Source organism: Lycorma delicatula, chromosome 3 (genome assembly GCF_047948215.1).
Source record: "Lycorma delicatula isolate Av1 chromosome 3, ASM4794821v1, whole genome shotgun sequence".
Taxonomy (NCBI): Eukaryota; Metazoa; Arthropoda; class Insecta; order Hemiptera; family Fulgoridae; genus Lycorma; species Lycorma delicatula.
The window spans coordinates 168233592-168255789 of NC_134457.1; the positions used below are offsets into that span (position 1 = coordinate 168233592).

Genomic DNA, 22198 nt, shown 5'->3' on the forward strand with positions numbered 1-22198 from the left:
TATCACGGTGCAGATTTAAAGTTAATTAACAGATGCATTGAGTTACCTTGCTTATGTATTTTAGGAAGAGCGGTAAGTTGAGGGACAAATGGTTTAAATGGATATAATCTAGTATGGTACCTCAATTTATTATCATATTATCAAAAATTGCTTTATATTTTGTAATTAAACATTATGTAATCTTTAAAAATCTATTAATTGGATCTTTTATTTATTTAAAATTATTATCAATTATATACTTTACCATTAAATTATTATATTCTTCAATTAACATAATGAGCAGCGTATGTGTTTTATCTGATTTTAGTGTAATACAGCTATTCTCCTTAAATTTATCTTTTAAATTATAAATTGTTCTCTTATTAAAAAGTGGTTTCTTTTTTATATACGTATATAAAATAATTAAAAGTAATTAATAAGTAATATATCTACCTTACCAGCAAATATTGTTGTCCTCAAGATCTTTCGGTTTTTCAAACCATCATCAGGATTTAAAATTTTATAATTAAGTCAAAAGTTAATTAAGCCAAAAGTTAAAATGTGTATACAGTCATGACTGCATGTTAACAGTATACTCTTATATAATGTTTGAGTATACTTTTAACATGCAAACAGTCATGACTGTATATGTATTTTAACTTTTGACGTAATTATAATATTTGAATTCCTGATGATGGTTTGAAAAAACCGAAAGATCTCTAAGACTTGACATTTATTTGCTGGTAAGGTGGATATATTACTTATTATTTTATTAAAATATACCAGCAGAACCATGTTCAGGAAATTTATTTATATATATTTTTAATTTTGTAGGTATTAACAATAGTATTACATAGTCCTTCTTTATCTCTATCAGTATGGTTGATCTTATTAATATTCAATTCAGAATCAATAGCAGTATTTTTAATAATGTTACTCTTGTAACATTATTATTGTTACTCTTGTAACCTGGTAAATTAAATTTGAAAACATTAGCAATTATTAACTTTTCATTATCATAAAAATCAACATTCATTAGATTTACAAGGTCATTATTATCACATTTACTTGAAATTTATGTATAGTCAATAGATTTAAGTTTTTTTTTCTACATCCCTAACATTACACTTTTTATAAAAAATGTTATTTCTATTATTATTATTATTATTATTATTTTCTATTTTAAACAAATCACCAATTTTGTTAACTTGGAGTAATTTTAATCTATATTTATATCTATTATTTATTTATAATATAAAATTATTTATTTATATATAAAATATATATAAATATTAATTCTAATCAAATTAACTATATAATCAAATATAACATTTCCCAAACTTTTTAATAAATAAAGATGTGTATTGTAAATTTCAATAATTATACAGTTTTTCTTATAATAACCTTGTTTTATTTCTTATTTTATTCTAAATCTTTCTGCAAAAATTTTGTTAGTGGTTAAATTTTCATTATATTGGGAATTTTTTATTTTTATTCTGGCATACTTAGGTGTTATATTTAACTTTAAACATGGTTTATTGAAATTTATCAAATGTATAACATTATACAGGATAATGTGTAATTTGTAAAAGTAAAAGGACATTTTTGCCTGGTCGACATTCATAATTGATAAAAAGCAAAAACAAAATTCAGCACAAACTACCGTAGTACAGAATCAAATTAGATTTATTACCTTACTTTGTTATTTTTATTTTTTCATTTATACACCAATAGTTCTTTCGCTATCATCAACCAACTGATGAGGAATTCCTTGATAGTGTTATTAGTATAAATGAAAAAATAAAAAATATTGTTGGCTTATGCTGAATTTTGTTTTTGCTTTTAATAAATTAGTACATATGAACAATAAAAGAACTGATTTTACTAAATTAATTATACGACCAGGCCAAAATGTTCTTTTACTTTTACAAATTACTTATTAAACTGTATAATGTTATAGATTTGATAAATTTCAATAAAACGTGTTTAAAGTTAAATATAACACTAAGTATGCCAAATAAAAATAAACAATAATCAGTATAATAAACATTTAGTCAAAACAAAATTTTTGCAGAAATATTTAGAATAAATCAAGAAATAAAACAAGGTTATACACATCTTTATTTATTAAAAATTTTGGGAAATATTATGTTTGATTATATGGTGAATTTGATCAGAATTAATATATATTAAGTACAGATTAAGATTATCTCAAATTAAAAAAATTAGGTGATTAATTAAAATAGAAAATATTAATAAAAGAAATAAAAAGTTTTATAATAATAATTTTCATAGAAAGTGTAGGCTATAGAAAAACTATTTAATTTAAATCTAGTGACTACACATGAAATTTTAAGTAAATTTTATTATATAATTAGTTATTAAAGAACCCACTTACCAACAATTCTTTAATTCTTAATTATTTCTTTAATTATTAATTATATAATCAACAAGCCATGTTTGATAAAATTATTATAAATGTGATTATAATGACCTTGTAAATCTAATGAATATTGATTTTAATGATAATGAAACGTGTTAATATGCTAATGTTTATAAATTTAATTTATCAGATATTAATAAGAGTAAAATTATCAAAAGTATTGCTATTAATTCTGAGTTGAATATTAATAAAATCGACCAAATTCATAAAAATAAAGAAAAACTACGTAATATTATTGTTAATAATATCCATAAAATTAAAAATATATATATATATTAGAAACAACTTTTTTATAAGAGAGCAATTAATAATTTAAAAGATAAATTTAAGGAGAATAACTGTATTATACTAAAATCAGATATAACAGATACGCCAGTCACTACATTAATTGGAGAATATAATAATTTAAAGGAAAAGTACATAATTGATAATAATTTTAAACAAATAAAAGACCCAACTAAAAATGTTGAATGATTATAAAAACTTTAATTACAAAATATAAAAGCAATTTTTGATTATGATAATTGAAGTATCACACTATGTTATATTCATTTAAACCATTTGCCTCTAAACTTACTGGTCTTCCTAAAATACTTGAGCAAGGTAGCCAAATGCATCTGTTAATTAACTTTAAATCTGTACTGTGTTACTTTATTACCAAAATAATTGATAAAATACTTTGATCTAAAATTGATGTACCATATAAATATAATATAAACAATGTGTATGATATGGTTAACAAATTAAAAAATGTAACAATAAATGAAAATACTTGAATGATAAGTTATAACCTAACCAACATGCACCCTAATATTTCTATAGATCACACCATTTGTATAATAAAAAATAATGAGGACCCAAAATTTACTGATATTATTATTATTACCATTATTAGAAATATATGGCAACAGAATAATTTTGAATTTAATAATAACATATTATACACAAGAGAATACTTTACTGATGGGGTTTCCATTATCAGCCGTTACGTCTGAAATTTATTTACAAGAATTTGATAATCATCTGATAATATTGAAAAACTTAATTAGATACAGAAATAAATATAAAAAGTATTGCAATAAAAAATGGATATAACACCTCATTAATTGATAATATTTATAGAAAACAAAAATTTTAATCTAGTAACGTTACAATATTGAAACCTATAAATAATATACACAGCAACATTGACAATATCTATATAAAATACTCTTACATTAATAGTACTATTAAAAATTTAATTAATGTTTATAATGCTGAAAAATATAAAACACGTATAAGTGAATCATATAATAAGAAACCATAATGATAATTATGATATTAATAGTTTACATAGCATCTATAAAATAATATGCAATGACTATGATAAAATTTATGTTGGGAAAGCTAATAGATCATTTAAAGCAAGATTTTCAGAACATTGTAGATATTATAAAAATGATAAAAGTAGGATTTTCTAATGTTGCCAACCATCTTAGTAAATAAACATTCCTTCACTGACTTACAATCTAATTTGAAAATAATTGAAATCAAAAAAGAAAATGATAATAATAAAAAATTGGACATTTTAGAAAAATACAATGTATACAAATACAAATGGAAATTTAGCTTGATCAATCTGCAGGCAGTTTGATAATGATTCTCTTATCAAAGCTGCTATAGATAGCAGCACTTTTTCAATGTCAGGTAGAATTTATGTTATATTAATGTAGTGTTATATTTAATGGCTAGCCACAAACATGTATAAGTTAAGGAATTTTTAAATTTGTGATTTTTTACGTTTTTAATTGTTTGACTGCATATATATATATATTATATGTGTAACAATATTTAATGTGTGATTTCGAACGTTTTTAAAAAATTTTAATTTTAACCAACTGATGAGGAATTCCCCAAAAGTGCAATTGGTGTATAAATGAAAAAAGAAAAATAATAAGATAAGGTAAGAAGTCTTATTTGATTCTGTACTTTGGTTGTTTGTCGTGAATTTTTTTTTGCTTTTAATATATATATTTTGATTTTTTTAAACATTTAAGTTTTTGTTAAATTCATTTCAAGAAATCAGTAAGCTCTGTCATATACCACTATTTTAGTCTTAGTAAAATATTGCCTGTAACATTGTTATGAATTTAAATGATTATTATGTGTTTTGTTTTTAAGATTGTACTCATACCTAATAATTTATTTACTCTATTTTAATATAATGATAAATACTATATGTTTTGTAATGTGTACATTTTTAATTGTGATTATCCTTTAAAGTTAACATTTTTGTTTTACTAAGTTTTATCTTAGTATTTGTGGTAAAGGGATTAATGGTTTATTCTATCTAATATTTGCTGTTAATATTTGTTTCATTCATTTTATTATACATCCAGTTCTTTTTCTTTATTTACTTAATTAATTTTTTTCTTATGTGACAGTAACGGTCTTTAATTATTGTTTCTGTAGACATACTTTAGGAAAGTGCATTGAAACTAAAAAGTTAACTACAGAATAGACTACATGAGAATAAACTACATGTAAGCCTTAAAATTGTTGACTTTTTATTGTAAAATCTGACATAAGATTCACTGAAATGTAAATTGTAGTGTCTGCCTTTTTTATTCTATTTTTGGCTTATATAAACTTTTCCTCCCATAATATTAGAAAATTAAGAAATGAAAAAAATATAATCTGATCTGTTAATACATCTTGTCTGATTTTAGTGTTATTAATTATGTAGTTGAAATTATTAAAAAATAAAGTATTTACTGTCAAAATTTTGTATATACATTTGTATATGTTTCTTTTAGGATCACATTCTTGATTTATTTTGGCAGATGTTGCAGTTGCTATATTAGAATTGGTGGCTTAGCAGCTTCTTTTTTTTACTTTCATTGCATCATAGCTCTAGAGCTATGCTTCAAGAAGGAAGTATGGTAATCAGTAAAAAAAAATGGGGTAGTTTTTGAGAAAAAATTGGGTTTTTTTTTAAAAATTGAGATGTTTTTGCCTCAATATTTCATGATCCAGGGACCCCACACACAAAAAAAAAAAAATTGGGGGTAATGTTCATAACCCCACTTTGTATTAAGCTATATTTATATTAGTACATGTGTGCATGCTGATCTTTCCATTTTAAAAGTAATTTTGTTTCAAATTTTCCCCTTCAAAAAAAAAAAAATAAAGAAGAAATAATATCATTATTTATTGTATATTTTTAACCAAATTTTTTTCCTATGCATAGTAGTAGTAGTATAAGTAACTCCAAAAAAAAATTACTTTGGGGACAATGTTGTGGGTGGCAGAGCTGATCAGAGTTAAAAATATTGTTCTTTTTTGGTCTATTTGACCAAAAAAATGTAAAATTTACCTAAAAACCTTAGGTAACTTTTTATTGGTTGTAAATTTTTCAGTGAAATTTTTTTTAGTTTTTTCCATTTAGTACAGTAATTTTAGATAAAATAAAATATTTTCTTGGAAGTTGATTTTGAAGTTGGGAGAACATAAAAAAATACTGATTTTTTTAAATTTTTTAAACATATAATATAATTTCACAATAAAACGTCATCCCTTACCCCAAAAAATAAATTTTAGGAATTTTTTTATTTATCATTAATTGTTTTTCCTCTATTTAGATAAATAACCAATCCCAGGAAAGTATTACAATTTTGTTGTCAACTTTTTTACAGTTTGTTTAAAACAAAATAACGTTTTTCTTTTGGCCTCATTATTATAGACATCAACATATCTTTTCTTTAGTACTTTTTAATTAGCCTGGTGTAATTTTATTTAAACCTACAATAAGTTTATTTTTCTTGTTTACTATTAAAACCAACTTTAATAACAGTAATTAGCAGTAGCAATTATTGAAATTAATTTCAAATAGGTATGTTTCTTTATGGAAAAAATAAATTATAGAAAAGAGAAAATAACTCAAAAGTAAGATTTATCAAGTTTTTAAGTGGTATTAATATAAATAATAGGATTTAGATAGGATACATTCCCTTTTTTATGATTTATGAAATATGATGTAAAATCATTTTTATTGCTAATGAGACATTCTTAATATGAAAACATTAGTGAAAGGCATCAAATAATGAAAATAGGTATTTTTCTTTCTTTAGTTGCTGCTGGACAGCCCAGAAATTGCAGTACCTCGGCAGAGTATAGCAAAGGGAACAACACCAATAGCTGCTAGAGAAAGTGTTATAAGATATCAGATGGCAATGAAGGAAGATGATTACACATTTACTCAAGTTTTAAAGTAAGAAATAATTTGTTATGGACCTTTTAGTGTTATTTTATTTCCACTTGACCAGATCCTTTTGTTTTTTTATTTTAATGTTTGTCATTCCTTAGTGTTACATAATCAGTTACTTTTATATTTTCTTTTTTTCTTTGTAATTTATTAAGTCTGTTGGTCTTGTTAATATTTTTCATAAACACCAACTTTTCCAAATGAGTTTTGAAAATTGCCATTTCTAATTTCTTTATAAACTGCTGAATTCGTATTTCTTGAATCATATTTCAGCCACAACTATGTACATAAAGAAGGAAGATTTATCCATCTTCAAAAACAAATTTTATTTTAATTAATACATTAAACTGCACTTGAATGAAGCTTTCTTTTTTTTTGTGCTGTGTACTGCACTAGTCAAATGTAGTGCTAATACTTTACAGACTATAATACTTTACAGTGTTTCTCAAACCAGGATTTGGCAACTCAAAAAAAAGCAATTTTCTAATTTTTTTTTTTTTTTTTGGAAACTTTGCCAGTAAAGCTGCCAGTAAGCTTTTTTTTATCAAATCAGTTCATTAATTAATCATTCTTTAACTTTGTATCCAGTAAAATTAATAGTATTGTAGAATAATCTAGTAATTTGTTCAATTACTTTTATTTTAATTTAAAAATACAAACATTTTATGTATTGATTAAATTTTCTTGTAAATGACTCTCAGGGTTTATATAGCTACTTGGAATGTCAATGGTCAACCACCACTTGGGTCTTTAACAGAATGGCTAGCGTGTGATCCCGAGCCTCCTGATATTTATGCTATTGGTTTTCAAGAACTTGATCTCAGTAAAGAAGCGTTTTTATTTAATGATACACCACGTGAAGATGAATGGAGGTAAACTGATTTATTTATTTTATTTATTATTGTTTTTTTCATAATTTTCTTTTACCATGTCTGTACTTAATATTTTATTATTGCCTATTTATTTATGTTAACTGACACGTCCTGCTAGTTTTGGTTGCTTTTGACATTCTGGTCCTCTGTTATACTCAGAAATTTCTATTTGGTCTCCAAATTAATTAAATGTATTGGTTAGAATGCAGGTCTTAGATATACCTCCTTTGCCTGGAAAATGATCAGTACTCTTTACTCTTATATAAATGAACCCCTTCTCCTACTGTATTACTTGTCTACTTGATGTACACCTATTCTCTTTTCATAAAAAAATTGTGAAAGCTCTCTTCTCTTTGGTATTTACTAATGCCAAGGAATTGATAAACTAAATATTTTGGTGTATACTGTAACAGTCGATGTTAACCTGTTGCGTTATGTATCAGCTCGCTAGCTTCTGGTATGAGAGCTCACTTGGGGATTTAATTTCCCTCTACATAGCTTCTTTCTCTATTATTCAGTGCTCTGTTTATTCTGTAATATTAAAAAAAAAATACTTCACATCAGTTTTCTAACTCTTTGAAACTTTTAATTCTGTATGTATTTGTGTATTTAGAGTTTTTGCTTTATATCAGCCGAGTAAGAAAGTATAAAAACTTATTCCATGTTTTTCTGTGATAATCATTTATATTATTAATATGGTAGTCAATACAGTTTTTTTTTAATGTCATATAAACATTTTTGTTCACCTGCAGTCGTTTTCCTTGATTTCATTTTGATGTAATTTTTTTTATCAAAATTGATTCTATATGAATTCACAGTTTCCCAATGATTAAATTATGAAAATTTCTATATACATCCTTTCTACTATGTGGTATGTTATTTGAAAGTAAGAATTAAAAATATACCCAGACTTAAAGTTCAAATTTGCAATTGTTTAAATTTTTATTTATTTATTTACTTATGTTTATAAAGATCAATCCCCTTCATAACAAGGTGACCTTTTTCTTTTCTCCAATGAATATTACTGGATCTTCTCTAGCTACGGATATCAAAGCATTAATTTATTCCTTTAATACAAATAGCATTGCTCTTTTTATCATCTCCAATTAATCATCATACTCTTTTCTGTATTTTATACATTGCAGCAGTAAGAAATAGAGGGTTCTAATATTCTTTTTATAAGCCAGTTTTTATTTTCAAATCCTTGTAAGTCCGTATGTAAAACTTGCATACGGACATACAAACTTACATTACTTTCTTTTGTACTCTTGTATTCAACCACTTACGTTCATTGTTTTTGATACTTTGCAATTATCAACTTGTGTATTTCTGTAAGACACTTACACCTTTACTTTGCTCACAGCAAAATATGTTAAATTATCAAGAAAAGCATCCTTACCTTTGTCACAATATTTCTGATCTTACAGTCCTAAATATGCACTCCTCCTCTTTTACTCTCCCACAATGATAAGCCTTATTTTTGTTTCAATAATTCATTTAAAGTAATTGGGCCATCTCACCACTTCTAACTCATCAATACTTTGGATTTTCAGATCAATTTCTACATCAATTCGGTATTCATTAAGAAGATAGAGATATGTTAAATATCTTTCTCCTTTATTTAAATAACTGTTAATTAATGTACTCCTGGTATTAGCAATGCTTCAAAATCATTTTCTTACTTTTAATTACTGTTGATCTTTTATTAAATTTTGGTAGTTAATCAATTGATGTAATCCTTCCTTATTTTATTTCACCAAACAATTACACAGCTCTTTCCTTGATCCATTTTGTACTCATTTCTTTTTTTCTACCTAAGTGGCGTTTTTGTTTACTTATTTGGTTTAATTTATTATTACTATTATTATTTTTGTATTTGAAAAATAGTGTAAATATTTTTTGTGTAAATATGTTTATTTATAAGTATATTCATAATGAATTCTATTTTCATAAGATTCATTAAAATCAGTTCAGTAGAAAACCAGAAAAAACTTCAAGGAGCTTCAGACTATGGAAATGTATATTCTGTGCTCTTCACATTTAGTTTGCACATATAATGTCAGTCAACACCAGGGTCTTTATTTAATATAGGTGTAACAATGTTACTTCTTATACAGGGCGTTTTATAATTTTCTTAGGAGTTACAAAAATTCAGTACAAAAAAAGTATTTCACTTACCTAAATGAAAGTTGTACAAGGTGATGCAGGGACTCAAACAGTTTTTGTTAAAATCTATAAACATTCAATATGTGCTCCTCTGGTGACACGGCACACATCAACACGAAAGTCTAGCTCTTGCCAAACTCGTTCTAACATGTCATTTTCGATAGAGTTGATTGCCCTGATTATGCGATCCTTTAGCTCAGCGATATCGTGCGGCATTGGTAGGATAAACACCTTATCTTTCACATACCCCAGAATAAGAAATCACTTGGCATGAGGTCTGGTAATCTTGGTGGCCACAGCATAATGTGTTTGTCTTCTTCAGATGCACGTCCTATCCAGCGCCAAGGTAATGTTGTGTTAAGGTACTGTCGAACCTCATTATGAAAATGGGCAGGACAACCATCTTGCTGGAAAATGAAGTCGTTGAGTAGCTGAGGCATAAGCCATAATTGTAACATATCCAGCTATATCATGACGGTTACTGTCGTTTCCATTTAAAAGAACGGTCCACACACTGCCTCACGAGAAATCGCACAAAAAACATTTATTTTTGGAGAATCCTGAATGTGTTCCACATAAGCGTGTGGGTTTTCAGTTCCCCAAACTCGCACGTTATGATGGTTTACTTTGCCGCTAATATGGAAAGTAGCTTCATCACTGAAAATTATCTTGTTTACAAAACCTTCATCTAACGACTTCTTTTCCTGTAACTGTAAACACAAATTGAGCCTACATGTTTTATCTCCATCAGAAAGACGCTGGATTAATTGAAGATGGTACGGTTTGCATAATAAACGTTTATGGAGAACTCTCCACACTGTTGTTTACGGAATTCCTAATTCTCTGCCTGCAGCCACAGTCTATTTTGACAGGCTGCGAATGAAACTTGCACGCACACGTTCGACATTGACTTCTGAGGTTGATGGACGACCAGTTGATTTTTGCTTGCACAAGCAACCAGTTTGACTGAATTGTATATGCCATGCACGAATTGAATTGTCACTTGGTGGCTCCTTATGAAATTTCAACCGAAACGCACATTGCACAGAAATTACTGACTTTGACAAGTGAAATTCTAACACACAAAATGACTTCTCGCTTCCCGTGGCAGCCATTTTTTCTAATGTCGACACCTAGCGAGCAAATGGTTTACTAACTGCCTAGTATATGTGGAAAAAACTATTTGAAGTACTCTTTCGTATAGTACTTGTTTTATTCTTATGAGTGAAATAGTTTTTTGTTAATGAATTTTCAAAACTCCAAAGAACATTATGAAACGTCCTGTATATAGTGAACAAAAGTAAAGGATCGTTTTATTATGTAACACAGTAGTTTTTTTTTTAATATTATTACCTTTCTAGTTATTTTATTTTTTTTACAATTTGTTCTATTAGTTTTATTATTTTCAAAATGGTGTGTATTCTATTTCTTTATTCAGAAAATATTTTTTTTTAATTATTATTTTTTAAAGCATTTCTTATTTAGTTTTAGAAAATTATTACATTAAAAATATAGTTTTAATTTATAAATAATTTTTGAAAAATTGTAGGTCTAACTTTTATTTTCAGAAAGTTCATAATTATATTTTTATTTTCATGGAAATATTAAGAATAATGTTGAAAGAGAATTTTTATTAACTCTAGGAAGAAAAATTTACAAGCTGATAAAGCAAGAATGTGGTTATGAATTGTAGGAAATTTGACATCTGTGCAATTAATGATATTGTAAAGATAAGTTAAAGATGATGCATTGAAAATTACTAGCTAGGCAGTTGTTACCACTAAGTTGCTTAAGTTACTTACTGGCAGATGTTGCCACTGAAAAGCTATAACATTCTTTTGTAGGATGAATTTTTTTATATAAGTTTTTTAATAAATTTATAGTCAGTTATAGGAAAAGTATAAATTTTGTGATTGTTTTTCTCTTATACAGGGTATTTAAAAAAGAATTTCAGGATTTAATATCTGTTAACTTTGACTTATAGTAAGTAATAATCATAAATAAAATATTAGAGTAACTTAGTTTTTTCCTACATGTGAGCACCTTTCATTATATGGCACACTTTCACCTGATAGGAAAGTTTGTCTCACACTTTAATCAGCCTGTCTGAAGTAATGGAAGTTACAGATGAATCAATCCTGTGCCTCAAATGGGGTAGATTTGTAGGTAGTAGAGGCATATATGCAAGAGGCCAACACAAATAGCTCTGTCATTAAGTCCATATTAACCAATCCAGCAGTTGTGGAAAAATCATTCAACCAAACCATATAGAGTTATGCGAGTGAGGATGCAGACCATCTTAATACCAAATAAAATTCTCTGGTGTCTCTTGTAATTGAGGAAAGAGCCATGAAAAGCAATTCCTGTTGCTTGAAGAGCCAGCAAATAAGCAACTCCTGTTATGCTTGCTTCAGTGAATAAGATCAGCTGGTAAACTTGCCGTTGGGGATATTGCACAAAAACTTTTGGTTTTGGGGAATCTCTTTCACATTGTAAGAGTTCAGATGGGAAATTTTTGTCCCGCAATACGATTATTATGTATGTTAACTTTTCCACTAAGACTAAATGTTTACTGATCACTAAATGCAATATAATGAAGAAAGTCATATCATGCACAGCATAGTTTGTAAGACGTCATAACCTGCAACAGCTGTAAAAAATATGGACAGATGTAAACATTTCCTTAAAATATTCTCCACACCGTCATCATAAGTATTACTAGTTCGGGGCTGCCCTTCTTAACAGATTTTTTTAGTACTATGCAGGAAAGTCCCCCTGTCACATTTAACAATTTTTTCAGACACCCTTGGTCATCTTGTACTCTACCCTTTACACAGACATCATCTACGAATGTTTTTGTCACTTAGAGGATCAGAAACTTTCTGTGGTGTACACATTGAACTGTAACTACAGATTCATATTTAGTAAACTGCAAAACACAGAAAGCTTTTTGTTCAGGAGTCGCCATTTTTGCTAATAGCACATCAAGCAGAAAGGTAGGCAATCAATCTATGGCTATGCACGCAACTAAATTTATTCTTTTTGATCTTTGATTCTAGCCTTAAATCAACACTGTACAAACTGTTTATTCATATATATAAGAGATATTACAAATTAAAACCCTGATATTCTTTTTTGTACACCCAGGATTTAAGCTGTTCTTTTAAAGAATACTGGCCTTTTTAATATACCTTTTTTTATATAGGTTAATTATAAAGTTCATAAATATCTAAGAAATTTGCTGTTTAGTATGTAAACCTGCATTTTATTTAGAAAAACCAAAGGAAAAATCAACTCACTTTTCTAAACTTGCTTAAACAATGTTTACTGGTAATTTAAAAATTTGGTTGTTTGCGTAAGTTTATGCACAGATTATCTTGAAGTCACCTGTATTTTATTATTACCTTTCTGTAATTTCATGTTGGTTTTAAGGAAACCTACATGAAAAATGATACAGTTAATACATGTAGAAAAGTATGTTCGAGCGTGTAATAATTAAAATAAAAACAATTAATGACTGTCTTAAAGTATGTATTTAAATATTATACAGTTTTTCACTGAGACAAATGCTTTGATCATCAGCCTCATGTAAATACCTCATGTATGCAGTGAAATTACACCCAACATTTTTTTAATTTGGGTGATCTACAGAATCTTTTTGTTGAATGTAGATTTGGCCATAGGGATTTCATGCTTCACATCCTTTAATTTCCAGTGTATTCTTAGTTCCTTAGATCTTCCCCACTTCTATAAATTTCAAAAATAAAAATCTAATTTTTCTCATGGATATTAAAAAAAAATGAGCCTGTAAATTTTTTCAACATATCTAATGAATGGTTTAAACAGTGCAGAACAATCTTATGAGTTCAAGAGCCTAAATATAAAGTAAATTAATTTGCCTTGTTTAATCAATAATGTACAAATCCAAGTATGTATCATATAAAAAAATTTTAATTATGGAGATTTGAATAGAACAAAAATTAATAGATTTTTTTCACATATTAGATTGTACTGTGGTGTTTTTTTGTTTTGTTTTTTAATAAATATTCCTGGTAGGTCAGTTTCCTTATTGAAAAATGTTTGTATCAAAGAAATGATTTTTGGAAATCTATATCTTGTCTTATTCCCTTCATTAGATGTCAAGTGACTTATAATATACCAAAATTTATTTATTTGTATTCATTAATGTTTTATATTAGATCTGCAGTAATGAACAGTTTACATCCTAAAGCAACTTATAGAAAAATTGCACTGGTTCGGCTAGTAGGCATGATGTTATTGGTGTTTGTGCAAGAACATCATGCTGCATATGTTAGAGCTGTTGCCACAGAGACTGTTGGAACTGGTATCATGGGTAAACTGGTGTGTATCATTAATATGTTAATTTATAATTTTTAATTACTTTCAGTATGATAAATAAATGAATATACAAGTATAATTCAAAACAAAATATAAATTTGTATAGAAATTTATTTATTATGTTTGAAAATTGACTATTATCATCGAACTGACTGTTAATTTAATACTAATTAAAAGTATACATAGTACTAATACTGTTGTAAAGTAATATTAAAACTTATGTGACATAATGCAACAAATTCTGCAGGTTAAGCTCATACATATTTTATTTAATTGCCCATTACATCAATCTTCAAAATGTAATTTCTGGTTGATTGCTTTTGAATTGAAATATTTTCTCTATAAAATAATAAATTTATAATAACCAATTTATGTTTATATAAAATTACCTAATGAATTTTTAATTGCAGCTAATTTTGAAATGAAAAAATTCCCACAAAGTTTTTCACTGCATTTAATGTTCAATAATGTGAAGATAAATTGGAAAAATTGCATTTTTTATACTTAACTTAGAGGTGAATTAAGGCTTGTAGATTATAGAGCCATCAGTTGGTTAGATATGTGTTTCTTTGTAAGCATTTGCTATTTTAGCAGTAATAATGTAGTGAATTCATCCATCTATTATTAGAAGATATCTGAAAGATCTAATTTCTTTAAAATTTATCGTGTGTAATAAGCAAAGTTTGAATTTATTAACATTATTACATATATTCAAATAATATGCGTGATTTTAAATAAGTTTCTGCCCATTACATTTTACATTATTGTGGTCTTAGAAGGCTGTACAACATAACTGAATTATTCAAACTTTCATTCACCTGGACCACATGATCCTGTCTAGCTTGGAGGAATGATGTTGTATTGTAGTCCAAAAATTGCTGCTACTTAACGTAGAGATGTTAACTAAAATTCAACTCTTTTCTGTATGATCTAGAAACAAGTAGAGCACACAGAGTATTTTGTAATAAGTTGCATTTGAAACTGCTAGCAACAGCCCTTTTCTTAAAAGTAATGAACACTGCACTTCTGTAAGCTCTGCCAGTGTTTCTAAAGTATATAAGTTTAATAGCACCATATAGTTATTTATTTTCAAAGCTTTATGCTGATAAATCACTATAGAAGACAGCTGTTATTACTGTCGTTGATTTTGTATCCACCTTTGGTTGACCTCTCTAAGCTAATCGTGTGTTTATTCCTTTGAACTGACAGATTCAACCTTACAAAATCAAATATGATATTATTAGTTTAGCATATTAACTGTTCTAAACTACTTTTAGTTCTGCACTAGTCTATTTAGAAGCCTTATTTTAGAAAGTTGGGTAACTGAACTGTTTCTTGTGGCAGAAGAACTGCTTATTTAAAAGGTGTTATTTTACTTAGCCATTTTCTGCCGTTATTTCTTGAACCATGTCATGTTTATACTGATTGAATTACAAAGTTGATGGTGTGCTAATCGTGTTTCATTTGTAATTTTGATTGTATCAACTTCTTTTTTTTTATTTTAGTACTTCAGTCTATTAATTATCTTGTTTTTTGTAATTTCAGGGTAATAAAGGAGGTGTTTGTGTAAGGTTTGATCTACATAGTACATCCATGTGTTTTGTTAATTCACATCTTGCTGCACATGTTGAAGAATATGAAAGACGTAATCAGGACTTTCATGATATCTGTTCAAGGGCTACATTTGCCAGATTCTTGCCACCAAAGGGTATCAAGGATCATGAGTGAGTAGTAATTTAAGACAAAATTATCATTTTTAAATATTATAATTTTTTTTTTCAATATTTGATATACAATTTTTTTTTTAAATTCAACTTGTTTCTAATATATAATAAGGTATATAGTAAGGCCTGAGCTTCAGTTTACACTAATGCAATGGAAAACTCAAAGTTTTGGAAGTTCATATGAAAATTTTACTTCCCCCATGATAAGACTAAAAAAATTAAGGAGTATGTAAATCTGTAGAATGTTTAAGTAACCAATGAGGTTGTGAGTATGGGTGCTGAAATAACTGCATTAATCTCTACTTTCAAGAAGTATAAATAAAAAAGATATCTAAAAGTTTCAAGATGCTGAAAAATGAAAAATCCCAATTTCCATTTAATATTACAATTAATACGTATATATTTACATTTAATATTACAATTTTATTTTGAACAATTATAGTAGTATTAATATTTGAAAAACACATTCTGCTCCAAAAGAAAATTCCATTATGGAATTTAGAATGAATGATTGAAAAATAAACCTTTCTTAAAACACAGTTACAGGATACATATTGCTTAAAAAATAAAAATGTTGTAGTTCTGAAAACATATAACTATTTACAGTCTTAATCTGAAAATCCCAGGCACACTTCCTATCGATAAACAAACTCAAACATTTAAAAATACTGTCAGCATGCTTAAATGACATACAAACTCTACACAGTATCATTGAGTAGAAGGCAGCATATACAGTTAAAATACAATATATCAATGAGAAAGATGTCTTAAACTAAACTGTACATATTTGGTTTTACTACTGAGCGACAACTGGTTAAAAGTAGACATTTTTAATAAAACATAATCTTGTTGCATATTATTTTTTAGGGTTGGCAAACTTTTTGAGTTATAGTTTAGTGCAGTTTCACTTACAAAGCTAGTTAATGATTCGTTAAACAATTCAGAATCAAGACTACTTAAATTAGAATTAGATCTAACCTAACTCAACTAAGAACCCAGAGGAAATCATAGGTTATTGCTTTAAATGTACAATTGTAGTTCTGAATTTTGACATAATGAGATTTCTTACTTAAATTGTTCTCAAACCAATCACAGCTTCTCTCCCAAAATCAACTTTTGATTAAGTATCTAATAGAATGACATAGTTCACAGAGTCAAATTTCTTGGTGATGTCCACAGAAATTTCTCTCGTATTACACTTGTTTGAATTTTCAAATATAGCAAAGCAAAGTGTCTCAGTAGATTTGCGTTCTATAAACTCAAAGAGACATTATTTATTAGTCAAAAAATTTAACCTCTGCTTTTCATTGTTTTGGAAAAGATAGGAAGCACTGAAATTGGTCTATAATTGTTTGTTGCCCTTTTTAAACAGGGAACAACAATGGCTATCTTTAAAAGTCTGGAAATGTGTCCTAGATGCACAACTGCAGCTTTCTTAGAAGGTGAAGAGTATTGAAACTATTTCTTCAAAGCTGCTTAACAATGAATGAGGTGGGTATGCCACAATACCTAGAGACTTGTTGCAGTTAAATTTACTAATATCTTCCATATCATCAGTGCAAGTAGGGAAGAATAAAAGAAACACGCAAACAAATCTGATTTAAGTTAATGACTCCAGTTTCATCTTTTATTAATTAATTGTCTGTCACTGCTATTATACATTAGTTTTGTTATGATTAAACAAATTAAAATAATCATTTTCTTTTCATTTTGAATTCTACTTAAGACAATTACTGTACGATTTATAATAGTGCTGGATTATTCATCACCATTTTTTTCTTAACCCTTTTAAATAATTTCTTTATAGATTGTTGTGTTGTGCATAAAATACTGGTCATCCAATACTTGACTAATTTATATTTTAAAGTAACTTTTTAAAGTATGATTCACATTATCTTTAAGGATATCAAAAAAAAGTTAAAGGCCAAATTTATATCAACCTGATCATTTACACATGACCAGTCCACATTCTTTAGGTTATTCTTTAAAACTCATTGGTAATAATTTTATGAGTAGAATTATTATGCTATCATTAATAATAACATATGTGTTAAGAGGAATTAGTGTTTTTTTTGTTTTTTTTTTTACAGTCAGATATATTGGTTAGGTGATCTTAATTATCGCATTACGGAGATGGATCCGCATGTGGTAAAGGAGCTTGTCGATATCAGCAATTACAATCCAATATTAGAATGTGACCAATTAAAGCAGCAACATAAAAAAGGCAATGTATTTTCTAGTTACAAAGAAGGTGATATAACATTCCGTCCAACTTATAAATATGATCCGGGCACTGATGATTGGGACTCAAGGTTAGATGTGGTGAATGAGTAATTTTATCGATGTTTTTATTTCTTATTATTCTATTTGTCTTATTTTAAATTATTTAAAAATAAAAATAAACAGTTCAGTTTAAATAAACACTGTAATTCAATCTTCAAAAAACTGTAATATTTTTTGTCTAATAGCAAAGTTAATCTTATGGAGTAACTCTTTTCAGCATGCGGCTCAAATAATATTCCATCATTTTGCAGCAGTAACTTGCATGTTGGTTCAAAATATAAACAAATTTTTTATTCGTAAATACAGTTTTGACATGTTGATTTAGTTTATGAACCACTTTGTATTGTACATTATACAATATTTTTGAACCAATATACGTGCCTGGCACCCCTGTTTGCTTTGTCTGCTCGATGTAAACAATCTGATAGAATGTGTGTATACCAGTTGTGTTGCGTTACAACAATGTTACATGTGTGGGTATTGTTTAGTAAGATTTATTTAGTCTATTATAGTTGAAATTATATTAATATTAAAGTTCAGTTTATTATCTTTTTACTGGTGTACATCAAATACTTGAAAAGTGCTTGCTCTTTTTGTTATAACTGTGTAAGTGAGAGTCTAAATTTTGGACCACCGTGCCGTGAAATTTCAGTTAGATGTGACACGATGAGTGAACATAATGTAGATAGGTATAAAAAACTAACTGTAGAACAAATCTACAAAGATTTGAACAGTGATATACCTTCAGATACAAACTTCATAAGTGACATTGAAGATGATTCTGCCAGCAAATCAAATTTTAACTCTGAAACAACTTCAGACAAAGACATGGATAAATTGCACAATATTTTACTGATACCTGATCCAAGCGTAAGCTGTGAACACTTTTCCACAAATGATCAGCAGCAGCAGCACACACACATACCTTCTATTATCTTGACTACATGATGTTCGGTTTTACGTAGGTCATCTCTTACAGGATATCAGCAGCCTACCCCAAGTTTCAATGACGCAATGGCCTGCATCCTACTGCTTGTTTCGCCAAATGTAGGAATCCAATATAACCAAATATTGACATCTAGGTTTTCTTTTCGCAAAAAAAAACCATAATTAAACAAATTGTTAACTGGGGAAATACATGGACATTAGACCCTGTGCTTTCTTTTAGTAGTTTTACTGAACCAGATCCAAGCATTGTTGCTGTAAATGAAACACCTGAACCAATAGAATTATTTTCCTTGGTTATTACTGACAGAGTGATTGCAAACGTAGTGTGTCAAACTAACTTATATATATTTCAACAATTTCTGCATAAAGGAAATTCAGGTAATTTCAAACAGTCTTCAAAAGCTGAGTTAAAAACTTTTTAAGGTATGGATATTCTTATGTGTATCAAACCTCTCCTGAATTATAATCTCTATAATTTGGGATTAATTGTTCATTGGATTTAGACATACATGATTCTTATACAACTCAGCTGATGCCTGTTAATTGATTTGGTTACTTTGGTTACTTGACAGTGTTCATCTTGATGACAACAGTCAAATTCCATCAAGATCAGATAGTTCATTTGATAAAATATGTAAGTTGAGGCCATTCCCGATTGAAGTATTTGCTAATTTCAAGAAAGCCTTTCCACCTTTCAGAAATTGTAGCTATTGATAAGATTTAAAGGTTGTAGTTCACTGAAACAATATCTTCTCAATAAGTCAATAAACATGGGTACAAGATCTGGGTCTTAGCAGACAAATCTGGGTACTTTTGGGGGAGTGAAATCTGCATGGATAAATCAGATAATGAAAGAACACTTAACCTAGGGCCATCAGTAATTTTAAGACTTTCAAGTGAACTTGAAAATAAAAGTCATAAATTATATTTTGATCATTTTTTAACAGCCACGACTTACAAGTTCAGTTGAAACAAAGAGATATCTTGATGTGGCACAGTCAATCAAAATGGCAAAATTTTGCCGAAATTTAAAGATGATAAGCTGATGCAAAGGAATGAATATGAATGGCAAACCAGTGATGTAGGAGTAGCAGTCATTAAATGGAAAGATAAATGAACTGTTCATATGCTTACAAATTTTCATGATCCTCGGGTAACAACATTTGTAATAAGAAAAGAGAAGGATGGTTCAGAGATGCAAGTTCCTTGTCCTACTGTTATACCAAACTACAGTTTACTATGAATTGCATGGACAAGTTTTATAAATTAAAAAGAAACATACGAAGTTAATAGAAAAAACCAAAAGTGGTTGCGTAGAATATTTTGGTATTACATAAATGTTGTTCTTATAAGTAGTTATGTATTACATAAAGCTCTGAATATTCCATGTATTAACTTGAAAAGATTTTCATAGAGCTATTTCAAGATCATTAGTGTCAGCAGCCTATGTTTAGGCTAAAGGAAAACGACATTCAGTTTCTCTTCAGACTGTATCAAAGAAGAAGAAATTTAACATTCCAAATGACATGAGACTTGTTGCTTCATCACATCAACTAAATAGAACAACAAGGCGGAGATGTAAATTTTGTAGTAAATTTTGTGGTTCAAAATTTGGACCACCATTCTTTTTTGTTTTACTTTTATTCAAATATTTTTTATATTCTCATTTTTAAGTCATGTTAGTTAATGTAATATTGAAATTTCAAATAAATTTATAGTGAAATAATTATTCCGTGCAGCAAGGCACTTTTGTTTATTCTCAACACTGTGCTGGAAAGAGTTAACTTAAATGATAGTTTAGCTGAATTCCCTTTTAAAAATTGCAGTGTGATACAAATAAACTTTCACAATCCAAAATTATAATGATATGAATGTTGGTTGATTGGTTTTATGTTTTGCTATGATAATACATGTTTGAATTTTTTTTAATGTTATAATTTCTTTCAGTTTGCATTAACTATATTTAATTTTAATTTATACTTAATTTTCAGTGAAAGGCAAACTTTTTTGTCATTAGTTTTTTTTTATATTCAGAATTAGCAATTTTGCAGAAAGATCTTAATTTACCAACATTTGACTATATTTGCATAGAAATAAACACAATAGTTACAGTGAACATCATAAGCCTGTCTTTATATTTTAAAAAATGTAATATTGTTATAGTTCAGTATAGAACTGTTATAGCACAAAAGTTCCAAGTTCATTAAACAACCTTATTACTATGAAAGACTTACTTATTACCTCCAATTTGACTCTCTTTATCAATCTGTGATTTGCCTTTACTGATCAGTCTCCTCACAAGATTGCCTATAGAAGTTAATGTTTCACCTTATCTGTTGGAGCTAAATCAACTAGTTAATTGTATAAGATAACTGAAAACATTATTATATGCTACTTTTTGTTTGTTACCGTAAATAACATTTAAGAAATATGTAGTAAAATAGAAAAATTGTACTAGAAATTTTGTTTCATCCTTTGTATAAAAGTAAATGTTCTCTTATTTCTAATTAGTTCATTATAGCTAAAGTTCAAATTTGCTATGAGATCTATTAATTGATAGAACAAAGACTGAAATACTATTGCTATTTTACATAGTTTATTTTTTCAAAGAAATTCATGATTTTTTAAATCCTTCTGTATCGAGTTACACACCAAAAAATGTTAATTTTACTTTTCTGATAAAAATATTAAAAAAAAAAAGTTTTATCTTTTCAATATTTCTGCTGAAAACTTTTAATATCATATTGTGCAATAACATCCCATACAAAAAAGATGTTTTCTTTTTATTAAATTTTAAAAATGTAAAGCAGATATAAAAAATTAAGAAAGCTTAATAAGGAATGAAATTAAGAAGGTAGCTTAAATAGAAAAATTAGAAAATAAAGTAATCAAAAAAATACAATTAAACTCTTAAAATAAAAAAGGCAAGTGTACGGTAACATTCTTTAAAGACATGGAATTCCTAAAGCATGGGAAATGCTTGATCCTTGAAATGGTTAAAGCAAGTCTTTGTATTTGCAATATCCAGAATGATTCCACACCCCACAGCAATCTCTCAGGAGATGATTCTACAGCCAAGAATGAGAAAAAAGTTCATATAAACAATATAGGTCAGGAAACGGTTTGTTAGCGATTTTCGACTGGTGAAATATTTAGCCCTCTGTGAAAGTAAACCGTAAAA

At 27.6% G+C, this 22198-nt stretch overlaps 1 protein-coding gene across 3 annotated transcripts in view; it reads left to right on the plus strand.

The window, feature by feature from the left end:
* Positions 1-22198, plus strand: part of Ocrl (Oculocerebrorenal syndrome of Lowe) — a 115652-nt gene that overhangs the window by 48200 nt on the left and 45254 nt on the right. For all 3 annotated transcript variants that reach the window (XM_075360974.1, XM_075360976.1, XM_075360975.1), the window contains exons 6-10: positions 6532-6671; positions 7367-7537; positions 13903-14065; positions 15608-15786; positions 17877-18098. In XM_075360974.1, the coding sequence (XP_075217089.1) occupies positions 6532-6671; positions 7367-7537; positions 13903-14065; positions 15608-15786; positions 17877-18098 (875 nt within the window). The remainder of the gene's footprint in view (positions 1-6531; positions 6672-7366; positions 7538-13902; positions 14066-15607; positions 15787-17876; positions 18099-22198) is intronic.